We start from the raw sequence: 22,194 nt of genomic DNA on the forward strand, positions 1-22,194 counted from the left end.
ATGGCTGTGATGAGTGTATATCGTTTTTTTGGAATTGGAATCCGGTTAATTTAGGAGTTTGCCCTTTTCTCCTTTTACTGATACCTCTGAATGGGACAGAAGCTACAGAATGTCTGCTAAATACACAACCAGCCTAGTCGGGGAATATGGTTCCACCTAGTGGTGCCGGACCAGGTCTGTAATCTGTGTATAGACAAATACAATTCAGTATATAGACCGTATATATACACAAATGTACTTCAGTGTTTAGACGGTGTATAGATAAATGCAATTCAGTAATATAGACATTATACATAGACAAATGCTATTCAGTATATAGACACACAATGCGGAATTGTGTGTTATACAGACCCATATATATATATATATATGCATTCATCTATACAGATATATATATATATATACTTCAGACGGTGTATGGATGAATGCAATTTAGTAATATAGACAGTACATATAGAAAAATGTACTTCAGTATATAGACAGTAGATATAGACAAATGTACTTCAGATGGTGTATAGATAAATGCAATTTAGTAATATAGACAAATAGGTTTCAGCTGTATATGTATAGGGGGAAATGCATTTATTTTAGTGTCACGGCATGCATCAAGGCTGAGGACTCTTGGGAGAAGTACTGAGACAGGGTGCTGTGATGTTTTCAGAAAGCTATGTACAGCACCGGGCTGGCCTCTCCCTCCAGCCATGATTTTCTTGATTTTTTTTCATTGCCAGTTTAGTGGGATTTCTCTTCTTTACGGCTCTCTCTGACACCAATCTAGTGAAAAGGTGGAAGTGAAACAGGTTCCTAAGCAGGAACACAGCGCAATAAGGCTGGGTTGACACCTAGACAGCACTGTTTTTGTGCGTTTATATGCGCGATAGCATGCGGTTATTTGCACATTTGTATGCACGGTTTAACGTGCATACATGAACACGTGCGTTTTTATAGCTCATAAACCATTGTGGGCAATGGAAAAACGCACGTATAAATGCGCAAAAACGCTCACGAAAATGTACAACATGCTTCTGTTGTGCGTTTTTGGGCATTTCCAATTAGGTATATGGGGCAAAAAAGCGCTTTGATCTGCCCAAAGAAGCTCCTGTACCTTTTCGGCGTTTTGCGTTATTCTGCTGGACGTTTTTCTGCTCAGGTGTGAACCAGGGCCATTGAAAATCATGGGATTTCTTGTGTTGGGCAGTTAAAAGCACTTTTCGTACTGCTGAAAAAATCCTAGGTGTGAACCAGGCCTAAGAACCTTGCTGCTGACACTTCTCCAACATGGGCTTTTCTACAGTATAAATACAATATTTAAGTGTTTTTTCCTCATTTTGTTTCTTTATGGTATCTATATGGGAGCTTTCTAGTTTGTTACAACTGGGATGTGTCTGAATTTATATCTATGCACCTAACCCTTTCCATGATGAAATCTGTAATTTGAGGCCAGCCCCAGGAATGTTGCAATGCAGAAACAAATCTGTGCAATTTCTGGTAAACCGCCGGTTGTGTGTTGGCTCCTTGGTGAATTGTGAAATCTCTTCACTTTGCTTTTTCTTATTGCTTCACTTACATCTTCATGTAGATAGCTCATGCTGGCATTTAAAGGAGAACTATGGGGTTAAGGCTTTTCCCCATATATCTCCTTAGGGTAACGGGAGGACACAAACTAGCGTCCTCTCGTCACCCTAGGCTCAGTATACCACGAGCTGTAGCTCGCGGTATACTGAGACGCCGCAGTATACCGCGAGCTGCTGGTTAAAGTATGCCGGGATCCGCCCAGCTGCGTGACTGACAGCTGGCTCTGCCTATCTAGAGGCAGAGCCAGATGTACCCGCCCCTTCCACCGGCCGTTCCGCCAGCAGGGGAATCCAGCCAGCAGAGAGGCGTTACAGGATCGAGTGGTGAGCGAACGCCGGTTATGTGTTCGCTCACCTCCCGATCTACTGAGCCGACCTGTGACAGTCTCATTGTCACAGGTCGGCTAGAACTATGGGGTGAGTGAAAAGCACTCACCTCATAGTTCTCCTTTTAACTAGAATGTTAGTTGCTAAATGTTGGGTAGATGTAACAGGATGCATTTCCCTTTTCTGCTTTAAGGGAGGAAGAAAGATACTTGCATCAGTGCTGCCCTTCCTTTGCACTATAATTTCCTGTGTGAAGATAAATGCTATTTCTGTAGCTGGTTTACAGACACATGAGAGACACGTGCTGACTCTATGGCTTCAGTACTTTGAGTGGCATGGAACAAGGACTTCTGACTTATATGTATATAAACAAACTCCTAACAGAGCAAAGGGGTCCCCAGCACACTTTCAAGCTAGCCAGCAGGTAACAAAGAAACTAATCTGTTTCAACTAATCGGGTTTAAACAGAGATTTTAGTTTCATACGTTTTCCTAACTATGGGACATATACAGTATAATGAGGCTCAAACAGACAGAAAGTTCATGTGGAGGAAGCCATGTCCTCAAAGGTACAGCAGCCCAGACATCACTTTTACAAGACAGCCGAAGACTTCAGTGTGCATCTACACCAAATCCACAAAGGGAACAATGGCAGCCATTCTGATTTGTTTGAAGTTTGCAACCAGGGTAAGGTTCATATGGGCAGATCAATATACAAAACAGTTCAAAGGGGTCCCTAGAACACTTTCAAGCTAGCCAGCAGATTTCCATGTAAAAATAAATTGTTGAAACACAGCATCTATGTGCGCTACTCATTTCATTGCCTAAATGCCAACTTTGCAAGCCAGACCAGTGTCCGCGGTTTTTATGGGATCTCCTGAGATCCTAATCAGATGGGGGATTCTCTGCAGCGTTCCTGCTTTTGGCTTCAGTTCAGGGAATGTTTAGGAGAGATTTTACTGGTGTTTTGCAGCATTCCATTTAATAATCTATTTGTTGTCATGAAGCATGCAGCTGAAGGTAATGGCACACACACAGGTGGGCAGAAACACCCATACTACCAGTCAAACAGAATCGTCGGGAATGATGGCAGGGAGATATTACTATTGCAGTATCTAAGTCAGGGCTAGCCAAACTCCGGCCCTCCAGCTGTGGTGGAACTACAAATCCCATGAGGCATTGCAAGATTCTCACAGCCACAGACATGACTCCCGGAGAGAGATGCATCATGGGATTTGTAGTACCACCACAGCTGGAGGGCCTGAGTTTGGCTATCCCTGATCTAAGGCATACAGGAAGCTGGGAACTTATCAGGCTCCACCTAATACAATAACTTTAGACACATTTTCACAATTGCAGTTCTGTGACTTGCGTGTTCAATTTTCAATCTTTACACTGCTGCAGTTTGCAAATTCAACTACTATTGTTTTTTATTATAGGGGGAAGTCCAGGCACTTTTTCTCAGGCATGAAGGATACCTTGGTGCAATTGGGGCATTTCTGAAAGGAGCTGAGCAAGACAGTGAGTATAGAAAAAGCATACCTTTTAGAAATGTCTGGGGTTGTGTTTAAAGACCATACTGGAATGGACCTTTTTTGTATGAACCTAATTCCTCCCTTTTTAATTTGTTGTTATAATAGCTCAGTTACACCTCCTCAGAGATGTATGTCAGCTGTAATTATTTGGACGTATTCTCTCAATTTATGGCCCAGTGTTGAGCTTTAAGGTCCTCATGAAAGCTAACTTGTCACCAACCTGAGGTCAGGGCAGATAACTGACTCCCACTAGGATGCTGGAGGAGAGTAAAACTGTCCAATACCTTTTTTGTGTACGTTTTAAGTAATTCGAATAGTAATACAAGGAAGCTGGACGCACTCCGATGATGCTAACTGTAGTAAAACTTTATTATTCCAAACATCTCATACGGGACGTCCACCCAGACACCTTCTTATGGGCTTAGTTTTGGAGAATGTTCTCTACAACTAAGCCCTTGCCAGGCGAAATGCATCAGAGATTGTGTCTGGGCGGTAGTTCTGTATGTGATGTCCAGAATAAGGGAGTTTTTCTATGGCTGGTATCATCGGAGTGAGGCTGGCTTTCTTGTTATACAGAAGCTGGGAGCGAGGATGAGCTGTATTCAGCAGACAATTGGTCCCACAGATGTGGGCAGATTGTATACCTGAAGTGGTGCCTTCTTCCTTCCATGGCTTTGTACTCTTAATAGCCCCTTGCCACATGATTTTTTTTTTTTTATCCTCACTGTGTTCATTCAGGGGTTTACACAAAGAAAACAATCCAGCTCTGACAATAGAATATAGGTAAATAATCAAAGGTCAAGTCCTGCCTGTAAAGTATGGCTACACTAACAACTCACTGGTGGCCATTCCGATCACTACAAAATGTACAATTGCTCATTGGAAAACCAGTGAACATTCATATTTTAAGGAGCAGTGATTTGTGGTGTACAACAATCAAGAATCCTCATTTGGCCTAGAGTTGGCAGAGTATTGCAAGCCTATTTCTGATCAGGTATATGGCTTCCCCCACTCCAAAAGGAATCCGTGTGCACACCGCAAAGTTTGTTGGAAAACACTTTACTGCAACTTGCACAGCATCACAAGGTCCCACCTTCAGGCCACCCTTCTCTGATGCGATTCACCCAATCATATACTATATCGTAGTATGGCTTACTGTGCTCCGTTTTATGCTATTATCACTTGTATGAAATTTTCTGTAAATTAAAGTGTATGTCAGGGCAAAAAAAAAAAAGCATCTGCAATACATGCACACTTCCCTATTTTTTTTATTCTTACCGAGACCCTTACAAGTACAGAAAAATACCTGTTGGTCTGCCAGAAATGCACTCAGCTCTTAAAGTGACATTAAACCCTCAGTTTTTTTTAACATAAACCAATACTGTAATGTGTGCCTTACTGTAATCCATGGTTGTTTCCCTTCTCTTTGCTGCTCTTTTAAATCTGTATCTCTTCTCATGCTTGGGGAGAACTTCCCTTTGCAGCTGAGTGCCTCTTCCTGTAGTGCTGGCTCAGGTTGTGAACCTGCACACAGACACCATGTATCCATTCCAGAGACAAGGCAGTCTGCTGCAAAACAGAATTTCTGCCCAGCATGAGAACAGATATGGATTTAAAAGGAAAAGCAGCAAAGAGAAGGGAAACAACCATGGATTACAGTAAGGCACACATTACAGTATTGTTTTATGTTAAAAAATCTGAGGGTTTAATGCCACTTTAAGTCTTGGTCACGACACTATCGCAAGGAGTTTGCATATACTCCCTGTGCTTGCCTGGGTTTGCATGAGTACTCAGGTCTTTGGAATGTGGGAGGAAACCAAACTGGAAGGTTAATTGGCTTCTGTCTAAATTGGCCCTGTATGCGTGTGCAATAGGGAGTTTAGACTGTAAGCTCATTGAGGGCAGGGACTGATGTTAATGTACAACTATGTACATCGACGCGTAAATTGTCTGCACAATATAAAGACCTGTAATAATAAATGGGTCCTGTTGTGGGCTGACAGCACACAACGTTTTGTAAACTGAGTAGTGTCAGCCCTGCCTTGTTGTCTTTTGTTAATCTAGTCAAACCCTCCCCCTATGCTATTCTCCGCAGCATAGAAGCTAATTGTTCTGTGTTCCAAGACAAGAATTGGGAGGGCTAATTTATACTCCTTGAGACAACACTGGAAGTGTGCAGAGGACAGCTCTAAATTTCTGACATGATCAACAGGTCTGTTACGTTATCGAACAGATAACAGAACACTGCTATTTGGTATATTTAACAGCCCAAAGGTAGCAAGCAAAAGTGAATTGCTTGTTTTTCCATACACTTTTTAATAGTCGCCTTGGTGTTGTAGTGTTTACTAGTGAGCAAGTCAAATGACAGGCTTTCTTTTTATTGTGTACAACTAGATCCTAATATGTACAGCTGGGGAGAAAATTATGCTGGAAGTTCCGGGCTTATGAGCACGTCACCAGATGTCTACCCCATGCAGCGATCCCGGAGTGGGACGGTAAGTCTGGTTAATGATCGCAGTAGACAGACCTGATACTTTAACCTTTAAAAACAATACACAGATAAGGACCTCTGACTTTCCTTCCAAGTTGGTGAGAAGAAATTCCACCTTGTGATAAATAATAAATGTCCACTTCATAAAAAAATAAATAAAATGAGCCAGTAAAGCATTGCAACACCGGTTAGTGGACCGTGGGTGCAGTGTTCTGGCTCCTGCAGACTCTTCTTCCTCTCCTTATCCGTACTGTCAACGCATTCCATTGAGAACTACAAGTCCCTCTGCCATGGTGGGTTTCTCCATTCACAGATCCCTTGACAGCAGAAATGCATTATGAAATTACTTAATTTCCTCCTATGTAGCCTCGCATGTTCTACCTTATTTATTTTTTTTGGTAACTGCTAATGCACACTGTATTCATAGTCATTTCATAGCATTTATTTTCTGCACATTCTTACTTTACTTTTTGTGTTTTTTACTCTTTCCTTTCATCACTCTTAACATCAGTTTTCAGTAAGTAATTTGACATGTTATGCTTGTAGAATTGCATTTTGTGTCGCTGTTTTATTCACAGTGGAAGTCAATTGCTGGTCAGTGTGGCAGCCTGTTCTATATTGTACACACAGCTTCTCCTAATAGTGGAAGCAAGCATTTTATATAACGTGATATGTAGTTTTGAATGTTGGAAAATCCCCAAAAGTATGAAGCACAGTGAACTGAGTTTGGGGATCCCTGACTTGTACCATTTCTTTCTATGATTACTTTGAGCCACACCTCAAAATTGTTGTTCTTCTTAAGCCCTAAAAGAGGCCATTAAAAAAATATTTAGTATTTGACATGTAATGTGCATGTACACATGTGAAAAAAATTTTGTTGGTTCTATAGACTGCGTTCTTAACCCCACTGCTTTTGTGTTTGCTGCCAAATGATTCTTTCATAGACTACGCATTGAAAACAAAACTGTCGGCTACCCACAGTAACTACTCAGAAATGTTAAGGAATAATACAGTATGGAATGGATAGCACAGACAGTTCTTTGTTTTATTTATAACATTCATTGTTCGCTATGCTCTCGCCAGATTTTAATGCTGTTTTAATATATAGACTTTATTGTGCTCTGCAGTTTGACATGTTGGAGATGGACCGGCTGGAGCGACAACTTGTAAACCTTCCTCTGCTCTTTGATCCATCTTCTTATGTTCCTGATACGGTGGACCTTACAGAAGATGCAATGGCACGGGAGTATTGGCTCACCTGCTTTGAAGATGCTTTGGATGGAGTGAGTGTATATACTTGTGCCTAAAGTTCCAAAAAAAACACTGCATTTTGTGAAACGTGAACTACAGTTACATTTGTAAAATATATTTTTCAACATTATAGCCTAATTTGTAACTTCTTTTTCACAAAATTGACACGACGGGACAATTTTATAACCGCTGTCTGCTCTCCGCAGGACAGCACAGTAATTACTCCACACTGCGTCTGCATTCTATATTTCATTCATAAAGTGCTGGGTGTGGAGCCTGTGGTGTCCTTCCATGGGTTCTCTGTCTTTGCATTGCGGGATAGGGCAAGAACTGTCACATGACCTGTTAAACTCAGAAATTGTCCTCCGGGCAATTTTTTTTTCTCCCTTCAGCCTGTCAAATTAATTGGGACTTGCTTACTTGAAGCAAACAAAGCGAACATTTGTTGTGTTAAATTTGCCAGAGAGTATTATTTTTTTTAATCCATGGTATGGCCATACTGAAGCTTTATAAAGTGGCCCCTAATTGTTTTAGGATTTATACAGCATGTGTCCATCTATATAAATTACAACTCTGACCAATTTCTTTTTCAATAGCTGCAGTTTGCTGCCATCATGTGGAGGTTTTGCTAATGACATCTGCTTCTTTCCCTTTTTTTTCCTTCTTTAACTGTATGAAAACTGTAGTTGAGCAGTGTATGAAACCTGGTAGATAATTTTTTAGTACGAGAGACCTATAGTGACCAGCTAAAGTTCTGTACTTTGGACTTCAGTTGCATAAAAAAAAACAAAAAAAACCCTTTTAAAGCAGAACTCTGGGCAAATCAAATCTTTACCTTTGCCAAGGGGCTACCCCCACACTGCAAGGGTTAAGTGCTCCTTGGGCTCTCTAGGCAGCTATAATACCTTTGCCAAGGGGCTACCCCCACACTGCAAGGGTTAAGTGCTCCTTGGGCTCTCTAGGCAGCTATAATACCTTTGCCAAGGGGCTACCCCCACACTGCAAGGGTTAAGTGCTCCTTGGGCTCTCTAGGCAGCTATAATAAGGTCCTGTGAGTCATCATGTTCTATACAGTGTAATGGACATGAGGATGCCAGGGGAAATTCCATCCACTGGAGGAGGGGACAGGCTGTAGAGAGCAGTTTAAGAACAAGCTAGGATTGTGGTTCAGGTGCGTAGAATTTTTTTTTTTTTAGCTCCCTAGACAAAATGAGAACATAACCCTTGCAGTGTGGGGGTAGCCCTGCTGCAAGGGTTAAGATTTTATTTGCCCAGAGTTCTGCTTTAAAGGATAATGCTGTTTGCAATAAATGTCAAGCAGGGGATGTTATCCATGGTACAGCACTGATTGTTGATAGACAAGTGTCAGGGTCAGATGCCTACTTCTGACAAATAGATCCTCTGTCTAATTTTGTCTTATTTTGTCTTCTTTTTTGGATTGGGGCGTCTTGGCTCCTTTGTCGAGTTTTGTTACTGATTTTTATTTTTTATTACTTTACTTTTTTTTAACATATGGTGGTAAAAATTTTACTAGGGATGCACAGCTACCATTTTTTCGGTAACGAATATTAATATTTTGCTTTCGGTACTCACCGATACCGAGTACTGGTGCATGGAGCCAGCTTCCCAGGCAATCGGGAAGCTGGGCGGCATGTAATGACATGCTGCTAGTCTTCCTGATTGCCCGGGAAGCCGGCTTGATTGTGATTGGCTAGGAAACTGGCTTCCCAGCTAATCCGCATACAGCCGGCTTCCCGCCCAATCGGAAAGCAGAGCGGCGAGTAATGACCCACCTCCCAACTTTCTGATTGGCCGGGAAGCCGGCTCCATGCTGACTGTCTGTGAAGCTGGCTTTTCTTTTTTTCTTCAACAATTTGACCGGTTGTAGTGTCAAGGGTGTATAAACTGCAATCGGCTAAAGTGCATTATTTTTTTTAATGACTTCATGGCAGTGAAAGGAAAACTGGAAATAATCCTCTTTTTTTAAATCTTTCTTTGTTAACAAGGTTGCTAAACGTGCTGTTGCTAGTCAGCTGGATGCCAAAGATGCGGCGGAACGGGCAGAAAAGTTCCAGCAGAAGTACTGGAACAAAATACAGACTCTGAGGCACCAGCCCTGGTGAGTATATTGATGGTGCTTTTAAAAGGTATAGTGTGTGTGTGTGTGTGTGTGTGTGTGTGTGTGTGTGTGTGTGTGTGTAACTAAATGTAAAAACAGGTGTGTAGAAGATCCAAAGTGCACAGTTAATGCAAAATAGCTTAGGATCTCATTTATATATCCCCTACCTGTGATACTTATTACTCATAGCTTTTTTTTCTAGTCATCCACCTATCAGTATGAATGCCAGGCACTTAGCATTTTCAGGAGGATAAGCTGGCCTTTATATTTCTAATGGCAGGTTTTCTTTAATGTCACATGACATTGGAAGGAATTTTTTTCTTTTAATAATATTCTATTAGTTTTCCACAAGAATAAATAACAGATGGTAAAAGGACCCACGCAGGGGTCCATAGCATAAGGAAATATGATCGTACAAAAGTAAAGGAACCAAGCCACTCCTGGTCTCAATCAGAAAACCATTAATAAGAAGGTATGATGGTAACAGATTGCATCAAAAGAAGGTTTGCGTAACAACAACAATTGGCAATCTGCGGGAGGATGCCAAAGAATAAAGGAATCCAAAGAAATGGGCAAACTCCCCTAGACATAACGGAAGGTAGAAGAATAGAAAGTATAGGAGGCAATAAAGGAAAGGGGAAGAACAACAAAGGAGAAAAGAGAATAGGGTCCCTACAACCCCCCCCGTCCATGAAAACCCACGTACAAGTCTAATCAGGAGCAATGCGGGTTAGAAAGATTGAGGGTCGGAAGGGCGTAAGAGATCCAGGGATCCTAATTGTTGAGAAATGTAGCATTAGTGTCTCGCAGTACTCTAAACAGGTCATAGATCAGCATCGAATTCATGCAAGAGCGGACTTCCGGAAAAGGGACCCTGGGGGACTTCCACGCTCTGGCGATTGTTAGCTTCTTGGGCAAAAAGAGGTAGATTAGTAATGTCTGTTGAGAGGAGGAAAGAGCAGCAATTTTATGGTGGAGAAGAGAAGCAAGTAGATCCTTACGAACTGGGACATGAAAAAGGGAAAACACCAGGCCAAATACCCTGGACCAAAACAGGGTCAGTTTAGGGCATTTCCATGAAACATGCAGACAGTCCCCCAATTGATCACAATCCTTAAAACATCTGTTATGTTGGGATTACGTTCACTATCCGTGCCGGAACCCAGTACCACCTCATGGGGACCTTGTAGGCAGATTCAAGGATCGAGGTGTTAAATGAACACTTGGCTACCCGAGACCAGATGTTTTGCCAATCCCCCTCCTCGAGAGTAGGGGATATAGAAAAAAATTCCTCCCCAGACCTTTCCACTATCTCTTTGCCCTGGATGATGTGATTTTATAATGTATGAATGATAAAATATGAATTTGAATAATGCAGCCAGTAGTCTAGTACATTACCAGAATGCTATGGTCAGTATAAAAGTATAAAATACCTTGTTCCTTTCTCATGGACCATTTATCAAATCTCTTCCAGTGCTTACGGATCACTGACAGTCCGCAGTTTGCTAGACACTCGGGAGCACTGTTTAAATGAATTCAATTTTCCAGACCCATACTCAAAGGTGAGCCACTATTTCCGCATATATAAAATTCTCCTCCTCAGCCAGATTCCCTGTACGTAGTGGTATAGAGGTAAGTTTTACTCCTGTGGATCACAATAGTATCTGTCTGTCTGGCCTATCATTAATATAATGTGTAGTACATATTCCAGTGTGTAGCTGCACACTAAACCACAGTAACCACTTTCTTTTGGAAGCCTGAGTAAAAGCATACAAGTTGGTTATTGGCACATTCATCTCATGCTTTGTATTTTAATGGGGACATGTATCTCTGTGTCTGGACATGCACATACTGTAAGTTTGCTGTTTCATAACTATTCAAATGTTATTGAGGTAGTCTTGTCTCTGATTTTTGATTTTGGACATTTCTGATTTTGCCCAGCTCATTTCTTTTAGGCGCATTGCTTGCAGGGAGCTTTACTAATCATAGAAAGGGGTTGTACAGAACAGCAAGATGGTATAGGCCCACCCAGAAGCACAATTTGAGCCCTGATAAATCTCACTGCAGGATATCATGAGAAACTTATGTAAAGCTACAGATAAAGCCAACCATGTCAGCTTGCTTATTTCAGATCTCAACCAAACTTTCAACCCTTCAAATGGCCGGTGTCATAGCTGATCACTTATGCAGCATTGTGGCTACTGCAGTCCAAATAGTGTATAAGGTGGAACCTCCCTTGGCTGTAAGGAGTAGAAGATTGTAGATCCGCTTTAAGTAACGGATACAAAAAAATAAAGCAAGAAAAAAAAATGAATGAGTCTTTTGATGCAGGGCTAAAACACTTGTAGATTTGGTCTATTGTAATATGATAGGGGCACAGCACAACTGTGATATTGCACATGTATAGTTGCAGAAACACTGCACCAGTGATGCAGGTGTGCAGATTAGTGCGTCATTCAAGTAGCAATTTAACATTTAGTGAGGTGTAGCTGGAAGACTTGTGTAACAGCCTATTTCATACTTCACACCTCACTGCACAAACAGCCAAGCATGCTCATTTAAATATCACGTTAGCAACATTTACTGATGCCTGTGAATATGTAATGGTGTAATTAGCATTTATTTGCTTGCATGCCAACATTATTGTCAGTGTACTTGACAAGCTGAGTTCATGTTAAAAAAAATCACACTTCTAATAAATATACTGCAAGGCTTTATATCCAATCTCAAATTCTTGTCATAAGTATTGCATAGATATAATTCATTAAAGATTATTTCTTCTGTCATAAACTCTAAACATCACGATTTAAGTTAAAGCTTAATATTAAAATGGCCACCAAGAATACCCAGCTAAAGAAGACTGTAAATACTTTCCTGCTGCCTGTTCCACCAAAAGCTGCTAAAGGTAGTTCAAAAGGTTCAGTTCAAAAGGTATCGCCCGCTGCACTCGTGGTGCTTGTAATGAGTATTGGAAACGCTTACTACTTTTAGGCTACATTCACACGTGGCTATTACATTCAGCTGGGGTTCTTGCAGCAGGGATCCCAGGTATGTCTGTAAAGATGTGGCCACTGTGCTCAATCAAGTGAATGCCAATGGCTTTCTGCATGTAATTGTACATGGAATATTTACCTACAGCAACCGCATCTGTACGGACATTTCTGGGTTTCCTGCTGCAAGAATCCACAGCCTAATGAATGCGGCTTTGTGTGAGTTATGTTTTTGGTGGGTGGTGAGAAAGGTCAGAAACGCAATAAAAGTGCTCATTGACTCCAGTGCTCAGGGCAAATGCTGCAACAACTCATTATATATGATATATTATACATATTGGTATGATCATAAAGCTGGAAATAAATATCAAATCCATGACCCATATTTTGGACCATCAATATCATGGAGTGTTCAGCGCTTTAATTAAAATTATGCAATACATCACCTGTAGACTGCATCAACCAAGGTTGAAATCATATAAAAATATGGTCCATGTACTTTTACTGGGCATCTCTTTTGAATAGAAAAGATGATGGAAATTAGATGTTCTTGTGCATGTAAATATGTATGTTGGTCTATTGTATGTCTTTTGAACTCAAGGAAGGTGTGGAGAGGGTTAAAGGAACTGTGTACCTCCAATGATACTATTTCATCTTCTGTAGTGAGTGATGATTACACATCATATTTTCCTCCCTTCCTAGCTTTGAAAGGGAACCTGTCAAGTTAACAATGTCACCTGCTGTCTTTTTAAGGTGCCTGCTTCACAGCCATCATCTAGTGTACAGTATATCCTTCATTACTTGTTAGTCACTGGCCTTGAACAAGCATGTATATCCATTATCCTGAAACTTCTCTGGCTGTTCTGGGTCGGTAGTAAAGAAGGGATAAGAATGCAGCCCTAGAACAAGAATCTCAAAACAAATCATAAATGGCAAGTCACATCTTGCTTTGGATACATGTTTCAGGTCAGTGACTTCATATTAAAGCCAGAGCATAACAGGCCATTGGTAGCCTGTCCAATGACCAGCTTCCTTTTAATCTTTGAGGTAGATGTCTCCTGCAATTTACATGTATGTGCGGTCTGGTAAACTGGTGAATGTGACTATATTTCAAGAAACTCTGTATGTGCCATTTGTGCCATTTTACACCCCCATATAACTGTTATTCATATCAGCATGCTGGTAACAGTGACTTGTTGGTCCAATAGAGGCCATCAGCGTAAGAGGAGAGTGTCCGGAGAGGGTCTTGGAAAGAGCGATCCAAGCCTGGGTAAGAGCTTCTTCCTTTTTGTAAAATCTAGTCTCTCATGTTTTTCTTCCAGGTAAAGCAGAAAGAGAATGACATAGCGTTAAAATGTTATCAGAAAGTTATCAAATCTTTGGATGCATTGGGCTGGGAGGACAAACAGTTTGCTCTGGTGAAAGGACTGTTAGCAGGCAATGTCTTTGACTGGGGAGCAAAAGCAGTCTCCGAGTAGGTGTTCCATGTTTTACAACCACCATGTTTTATGTAGTTAATTTCTGCGTCCTAGTCTTGCAGTGCAGTGTCACCCTGAACTATGTGGGAGCCTTCACATGCTAGGATGCTTGCTTGCTCATTTTAGTTATTGAAACCCCTTCTTTCTTTCCCTTAGCATTGATCTTGTACCCGTTCTCTAGTAGTAAGCATAAATATATGACGGGTGGGGGGATGTATGCAGTGTTCTTGGTTCTTCCAGTAATGAAGGTTTTAGCTTCTTATTTACAGTAAATGGCATATTAACATGACCCTGTAGTAACTTTTAAAGGTAACCTTTTACTGAGAGAAACATAGACGTTGCCATTCCTAACCTCCCATTGTTGTTGCCTGGCCTCCATGCTTACTTTAATGCTTCAGTACCGAGTCACTCACCCAAAACTAGTATGCATATGTCTTCTGTCTTGTCTTTAGCTTTGTCAATCTAAATAATTGTTCCAGGTCAGTCATTAGAAAGTTTTGAAGCCAAGAGGTCAGCATCATAGCAAGTCAATTAGTAATGGAGGTCTTCATATTTCTCTCAGGAAAAGTTTACTTTAAAAGCATTAGAGTTGGTAACCGAGCACCTAGAGGTTCATGGATGTGTGCTCACATATCTTTAGCAGTGCTCCTGCACTACAGATCTGGTAATTTGATGTGCAAATAGTGATCTCAGGAACTGGTTGTGCGTAAGTCTTTTCCTGCTGCCACGTTGTTGGCCCATCAGTATGTTGGGCAGCCTCCTGCGTTAGTAGAAAGGCACTGTTAATCAGGGATGCTGGAGCTTTGTACCATGTGTGTAATCCTCAGATTGGCCATCACTGAGGTGCTTTTGGCCCTGTTAAAGTGATCACTGTGTCTCTTAAGACCTGTGTATTTCAATTAATCTATTAGAATCCCATTCTGTTCGTTCTCTGGCCACGATAGGAGGCTAGGTTGTTGTAGAATTAGTTGTGACCTGTACCATAACCGATCTTCAGGAAAGAAAAGAGAGAAGGATTTGATATCTGGTTATAGCAGTGGCTTCTCTTTCTGGTTTAATTTGTAGCTCAGCTTTGGCAAATCCCTACAACACTGTAACATTCATAGATGGAAGGATGATTTTTTTCAAAAATGGGAAGCTTGACTTGATCCCTACAAAATACACCTAAACCTTCATAGCTGGAAAAACAAGAACCTCTCATTCTACCCTCTTCATTTGCATCATATTGTGTAAAATTGCTGCATGTATTGTGTGTGGTTCTTTGGTAAAGTTCATATTGCATGGTAAGCTATAGAGTACAAAATATTGTGTGTGTATTGCTTTTGTTGTGCATTAGGTAAAAGTTACACAAATAAGTCACAGGTACAAGATTTAAGACATGGTCAAGTACAGACAGATCTATTACCATTAATAGGCAGAGTTGAGAGGTTAGCCCATTCTTAATGTGGAAGCCTTCCTCCCTTACCACCTTGACTCAGCAATGGTGTTGTGCAAGTTCCTAACCGATGATACAGAATCTCTGCACAGGAGTCTAAGGGAAATGCTCAGGTCCTGTCAGGATTGCATTGTTTCTGAGAGAGACCGTTATCAGACAGCACTCCAAGCATAAAATTCTAAAAATCTCCCTTCTGACAACTGTGGAGCCCATTCCCATTTGTGCGTTGTGGCAAAGCCCACTAAAGTACAATCGTTAATGCACATTACCACAACACATGGCAGCGCACCTGAACTATGTGTGTTGTGTTGCTATTCATTGTGAACTTTTGATTGGCACCCCACACATTGTACAGTAGAACTCGATGCACTGTAGTGCACCACAATGCATATGCCATGCTTTGTGATGTGCTGTGTTATTAAAAAAATGGTGATGTACTTTAATTCCCTGTGATGTTCACAGCCCATTTATAATGAGTGGTGTACATTAACTCCTACCATTATAGCGCCTTAAGCATTCAGTTGCTATGCATTTAATATGTACACCTTAAGTGTGAATGGGCCTTTAGCGTTTTTGTCATTCTTCTCAGTCAGACTCTGAAATACTCAGCCAAACCTATGATCTAGCTGAAATTATTTGCTGTATATGTAGAGAGCTGGGAAGAGTTAGACCCCCCTGTTGGATTTTTATCTCTGTCTGGATTGCCACCAGTGAGATTGCCCTTCACTTCCTGGCAACAGGAAGTGACGAATAATCTCTAAAAAGGACAGACAGCAGTTTTTTGTTTTACGTTAAAGTGAGGAAAGTTTAAAACCAACTTTAAGGTATTTATTGCTATCTGTGATTTCTGTCACAGTAACCCCATTTCTCATACTGGTGTCATAGATGTTCAAACTCTTCCACAATTTAATAAAAAAAAGTTTGCCCAATTGGCAATTGAAGTGTGAAAACTAAATCCATCAAAGTGCTGTGATACCGAATGACTCATAGTTCTAACTGCAACCCCGCCGCTTAATGCAGGTGTCTCCGTGCAGAAGATGGGGGAGTATATAAAAAGTTGAAGTTGACATTTACTGTATTACTGAATTGCTGTATAATGTATGTTATTTCAAAGCTGCTGAAAATTGTAACCACATGCTGTTTTGTCATGTTTTTTTCAGTGTCTTGGAGTCCGAACCAGAGTTTGGATTTGAGGAAGCGAAGACAAAATTACAAGGTTGGTTTGATGAACATAATAACATTTTTGTATCTGCTATAATCTTTCTTGAAATCCATTGGGGGGGATTGTAGAAATGCTTAGGCCGGTTTTCCTGCTGCCTTCAGGAGGTTGGGACACTGAGCAAGCAGGAATAAGGCCACTTACACAGAGAGTTGGAACCTGTGGCCCTCAATGAACTTCTAGAAAAAGTTTTTTATGGCAAGTTTATAAATCTGATTTTCATTATTCATGGAGGGACATCGGAATTGTGTAAATTAGGGATGCACCGATACTAGTATCGATATCGGTGCTGATACCGAGTATTTGGGTGTGTACTTGTACTCGCCCAAATGCTCCAATGCCTAGCCCGATACTTCTGTATCAGGAAGTCGGGCAGCGCGTCATTACACGCTGCCCAGTTTCCTGATTGGCAGAGAAGTGGCTCCACCCTCTCTCCTTACTAGGTAATTGGTATCGGCAAGTACCGAAATTTTTTTAATCAGTACTCGTACCAAAATACCGGTATCGGTGCATCCCCAGTAGAAATTCTTGGGGTGGGCAAAAGCCACTAAGCGATACAACAAAGTTTTTAAGATCATACTGCAGGAGTATCTGGAGGAATCAACACCTGAAAGGCTAGATGGAAAAAAAAAGGGAACAGATTTTACAGGCTGCATAGTACTTCACTCCCCAACACATGAATGTTCCCTTTTTACGATGAAATTCTTACTATACATATTACTCTCATGTGAAATATTAGGTTTCAAATAAGTGTGTGTAACTATAACTGTGCATAACCCCTAAACACTTCTGCTTTTCTTGTTTTTGGTCTGTTAAATATACCATTGAAAGCGTCTGTTAAATATAGCATTTGTTATATCTGTCCAGTAAGTGCAAAAAATTACCTGTTGGTCCTGTCGGAAATCCAGTGAGCTCATAAAGTTCTGTGCTCTCTGGTTCTCCTGCACTGTTATTGCTTAGCATTGCTCCCAAGAACATCAGTGAATGGAGCATCTTCTCCTGTGTTGCAAGAGGGAGTTGTTATGTAGTCCTATTGCACTTTCTGTCCAAAGGTAAATATCTGCTTCTCCATAGATACAGTAGAGTAAGCATTGTCACCTTGGGACTGGAAGTGGGTAATTGGCTGAATCATCGGGTAAAATAAAGGACAAACGCCTAAATAAAACAAAATTAGATTTACCGGTAAACTGTAATGTGTTGTATATTTGTTGTTAGGCTTAGATACAGTTTAAGGCAAAAAAGTATTGCGGTGTGGCCCAGATATTTACTTTTTAAATTGCCACAGTCCAATCAGAAATGGCTACTGGACTTATGTACTGTAACAGCCTAAAGAGCAGAGACAATGGACCCAGTGCAAATACCCACTTCAACCAATCACAATACAATAGAGAGGTCAGTGAATAAGGTTTCTGATTGGCTGCTGTTGGTTACTACACATTCATCATTATCCCGTGCCTTGAATAAACATAAAAGTAGTCCATATTTCAGTGGAATCGTTTTCAGGTTGTGTTTTATTTCCCATTTTTTCTAATAGCAAGACCATGGCTTGTGGACTCCTATTGTGACTGGATCAAAAGATTAAAGGTAACATTATTTTTCATTTACAGCTACTTGACAAAATCCATTTTTCTATTTATTGATTTGCCATGTAATCTACTTGTGAGGCCTTATCTTGAACTTGGGGGTCAATATTTTGGTGCTGAACTGATGGACATATAAAATTCTGAGTGGGGTCAGAGATGAGCAACTGAATCGATAAAAAGGCAAAGGAGGTCTGGCTTATAATGAACGGTTGCACTAGTGGGGTTTAGCTGGCTGGTTCCTGCAGCGTGTAATCTTCTTTTTCCACTTTAAGTTTTACACATTTTAAAAACTTACCTTACTATCACCAATCAAGCAATGCGATTCCCTCTTAGGTGGATGGGAGGATGAAGAAAAAAACCTGGTAAATATGGGACATCATATTGTTGATGGCTCATAGTTCCTCCAGTATTTTTCTAAATTAGTTTTTTTTTCCCTTCATATTAAAACTAAAATTGCAAAATAAAGCCTCTTCATATTCTCTTTATGTGCAGTATCCTTGCATGGTTACACTTTTCCTTGTTTTCTACTACACTTCAGATTATTTTCTACACATTTAATGACATACGGTTTCAGCCTTTGTTTTGTCTTATTTCTAGGGTCCTCCCTATAAATGTGCCTTAATATTTGTGGACAACAGTGGCATAGACATCATTCTAGGAGTGTTCCCCTTCGTACGGGAGCTGATCTCCAGAGGTACTGAGGTACAGTAATACTAACATCTTCCCTCTGTCTGTTCAGTCTCTAATACATCAGCTGAGCAATGCTTGTGTCATACTCGCTATATTTCAGAATATAAAGAGAGAAATTCCCTTATGTTGTACAATATAGGTGGTGTAGGCACTTATCTCTTGCTAATGTCTCTGTAACATGCGTGCTATATACCGTATTTTGCGGTCCATAAGATGCACCGGACCATAGGACGCAGGGAGGTCCGGCGTGCCTTATGGAGCACTCGACAGACTGTAGCTTCTGATACAGCTTCTATGACAGAAGCTGTGACAGAAGCTGCAGTTAGTGACCGCCGCTGCTCGGCTTTAATACGAGTGATCTCATTAGGTCACTCGTATTAAACGAGCAGTGGCTCCTACTACTCGCCCGGCGCCCGAAACTGCATGTCTCGGGCGTCGGGATTCGCTCCATAAGACGCAGGCACTTTTTCCCCCTCCTTTTGGGGGGAAAAAAGTGCGTCTTATGGAGCGAAAAATACGGTACTTATCACTTCTAGCAACACCTTACATAAAGAAATTACATTTTAACAAGTTGTATTTCCCGCTTAACTTTGTGACATAAATGAAGAAAAATGTGTTCAATTCATGCCTTTTACTTAATTGTATCACATGTGTTTTGTCAGGGTGTGACTGTAGGCTGTAATACCTTTTACAGGTCATCCTGGCATGTAATTCAGGACCTGCTCTGAATGATGTGACGTATAATGAGTCGCTCATCGTAGTTGAACGTATAGCAGAGATGGATTCAATCATAAAGTATGTATCCAATACAGTTGAATAAAGTTCATGTTTTTTAATTTGCACTAACAGTTCAGTTTTAAGGACAAATGTTTGGGGGTCCTCCCTCTAAGTCCAGGCAGTGCTGATACACAAAGGTTTAGCTTAATATAATTTAAGCGAAGCAAGTCTATAAAACCCTGATTTTACTAGACTTGTTGGAGCTTTATATGGTAACAATGGTGTATTTTGCTGTTTCTGAATGGATTGTGTTATCTATATGTTCCTCTCGTTTACAGTCTGTACCACAATAATTTTCTGCCTGTCCAGCATCCTACTTCACACTCCCTGGCCTGTTACTTCTGAATGTGCACTTGTACACTGTGTTTCCATGAGCAATAATGGTGCCCCCATTCCAAGCTGTGTGCACACCACAAGTAGAACCCTACTTACATTGGAAGCATTGGTGCACGTTTTGGGAGTACAGTGGAGAAAATGTGGAGCAGTTTGACACTGGGCAGTGTAAGGTACAATTATGTCTAATAGTGAAAAGGGTGAAGGGAGATGGAGGGACACTGAGTGCACTTAACTGGCTAGCATTTGAATGTACACAAGGAACAGGTGTTTTTGGGGAATGTGTTTTCCTTGACAGTGTCTGAGGCTGTATTACTCCACAGGTACAGATATCACTGAGATTTTTTTTTTAATTTTTACATTGCTTAAGATTTTTTACATTCTTTACTATAGGGCCAGACAAATCCCAGGACCCAGGTAGCTAATACTCCTTAAAAGTTACAGCTGGCACATAACGTTTGAGGATAATGGAGCTGGCTCTTTAACAAAAAAATAAAAAAATAATAATCTTGTTGATTCCTGGATTGGACAGGCAGGCTGGTTCATGAATTCCATATTAATTGGCCCATAGTCTGGGTACAAGTGCTTTTTAAATCCTTCTCTCAGCACCTTAGCTCTCCGGAATCCCCCTTCCAGCAATAACTTGGCAGCCTTCTATTCCTCCAATTTCTAATATCTAGGAGCAGTTGCTCTGGTAGGGTGAGCAGAGCTGCTGAGAGGACTGCTGTGAACTTTGAGGATTGATTGCTCCAGAATGTCTTTAGCTACAGAGGTCATTGAGGGGCTGTTTTAAAATCTCATGTACTGCTTGGTAAGAATGTGTACATTGACTGTCCATAGCCTGGCCACAAATTCACTTTAAAACAAGTAAGCAGTGACTGCCTCCTGTCTTTTTAAAAGATTAGGCAGATGTAGATTTTAACATATTTTACAATTTACAGAAACTGAAATCTACTGTAAATTTTTTCTTTTTTAGACTAAAAATTTATAAAATGAATTTCATTCCATCTCATAAACTACACGTTTTTTATTTTGTCCTTTTACTAATTTTACAGTATGATTTAAGCATTGGTTTGTTTTATTCAAGGTCTGCTCTTCAGAATGAGAAATTAATTCTGGTACAGACAGGTTCCAGTTCTCCATGCCTCGATCTTAGGTGAGTTTTGCTGTACCTCCTTGTGTCAGTGTCTTATCTAGGAAGAATAAGACCCTTCTTCGTACCTCATGCCCCTATGAATAGATACATTATAAACTTTGGTGTTTTTTGGGGGTTTGTGTGTGTGGGTGCACATCTAATATAATATAATCTGTGTCGCAAAATTTAGAGGATTATTCCACCCAAAACTGTTATTTAATTTTGGATAAATGTGACCGTTTGTCACCCTGAGGCTTCCACTTGGGATCTCCAGTGATGAGATCACTACAAGTTGCAAGCTCTGCCCACCTATCTAGGCTATTATAAGAGACATGCTGCCAATGAACATGCTCACTTCAAAGGGATGGAAAGAGTCACCGGATTTATCCTCGCCACCGTTCATTTATCCTCGTCACCGTTCATATTTAATTTATCTGCGAATTGACCCTTTAAACAGCACGACTGCTTTTTTAAATCCTATTTTGGATGAACTTATCCTCTTTGCAGTTCTCAATATGTTCATGGTACAGCCGTCTACATGCTCCTTCTTTGTTTAACCTGGATTACATGCCGTGGCTGTGTAACAAACACACAACCCTATTGATTGGATATAATCCTTTTTCTGAAACGGCATTCATTTCTCCTTACAGCCGCTTAGACAAAGGCCTGGCCATGCTGGTGAAGGAGAGAAACACAGACCTGGTCATTATCGAAGGCATGGGCCGAGCGATCCACACCAACTACTACGCCGTGCTTCAGTGTGAGAGTCTGAAGTTGGCCGTCATTAAGAACTCCTGGCTGGCGGAAAGACTGGGGGGCAAAATCTTTAGCGTTGTATTCAAATATGAGACTCCACCCAAGTGAGGCCACTACTGCACCACTGCTCTCCATTCCTCAGCACTAGTTTTATTCTTCCGTTGTAAAGAATGTATTTTTATTACAGGGATGGGGGGTAACAATTGCTGTATTTATATTGTGCTTTTGTGCTGAACTGAAAACGGACAATATGCATCGATATAAATAAATTTAAATTATATATTACATATTTCTTTGCGTTATGTTTTACTTCATTTTAACCCTTTTGTCTCCAGGGTTCATTGAAACGTAGATGCTTAGCCCAAATTTATCAGTGTCAGTATGTGTTGGTTAACTTTAACTCTAAGCTCTAACTTGCCTACCTGCAATATTCATTTTTTATTTTTTTGTGACAAAACTTATTTGGTAAACGATCCCAGAAGCGCTTCTGAATTTTCACCCT

General features: G+C 40.7%; 1 protein-coding gene across 1 annotated transcript in view; it reads left to right on the forward strand.

Annotated features, from left to right (window-relative positions):
• The window catches only part of PANK4 (pantothenate kinase 4), a 44,723-nt gene extending 22,744 nt beyond the window's left edge, over nucleotides 1-21,979 (forward strand). The window contains exons 8-19 of the mRNA XM_018565128.1: nucleotides 3,340-3,421; nucleotides 5,830-5,930; nucleotides 7,054-7,209; nucleotides 9,184-9,296; nucleotides 10,771-10,858; nucleotides 13,609-13,760; nucleotides 16,360-16,415; nucleotides 17,953-18,002; nucleotides 18,599-18,703; nucleotides 19,386-19,486; nucleotides 20,889-20,957; nucleotides 21,587-21,979. Of these exons, the coding sequence (XP_018420630.1) occupies nucleotides 3,340-3,421; nucleotides 5,830-5,930; nucleotides 7,054-7,209; nucleotides 9,184-9,296; nucleotides 10,771-10,858; nucleotides 13,609-13,760; nucleotides 16,360-16,415; nucleotides 17,953-18,002; nucleotides 18,599-18,703; nucleotides 19,386-19,486; nucleotides 20,889-20,957; nucleotides 21,587-21,800 (1,287 nt within the window). The 3' untranslated portion in view covers nucleotides 21,801-21,979. The remainder of the gene's footprint in view (nucleotides 1-3,339; nucleotides 3,422-5,829; nucleotides 5,931-7,053; nucleotides 7,210-9,183; nucleotides 9,297-10,770; nucleotides 10,859-13,608; nucleotides 13,761-16,359; nucleotides 16,416-17,952; nucleotides 18,003-18,598; nucleotides 18,704-19,385; nucleotides 19,487-20,888; nucleotides 20,958-21,586) is intronic.
• Nucleotides 21,980-22,194: the final 215 nt, after the last annotated feature.

The sequence above is a fragment of the Nanorana parkeri genome, unplaced genomic scaffold (assembly GCF_000935625.1).
Source record: "Nanorana parkeri isolate BGI_ZX_2015 unplaced genomic scaffold, ASM93562v1 scaffold815, whole genome shotgun sequence".
Classification (NCBI taxonomy): domain Eukaryota; kingdom Metazoa; phylum Chordata; class Amphibia; order Anura; family Dicroglossidae; genus Nanorana; species Nanorana parkeri.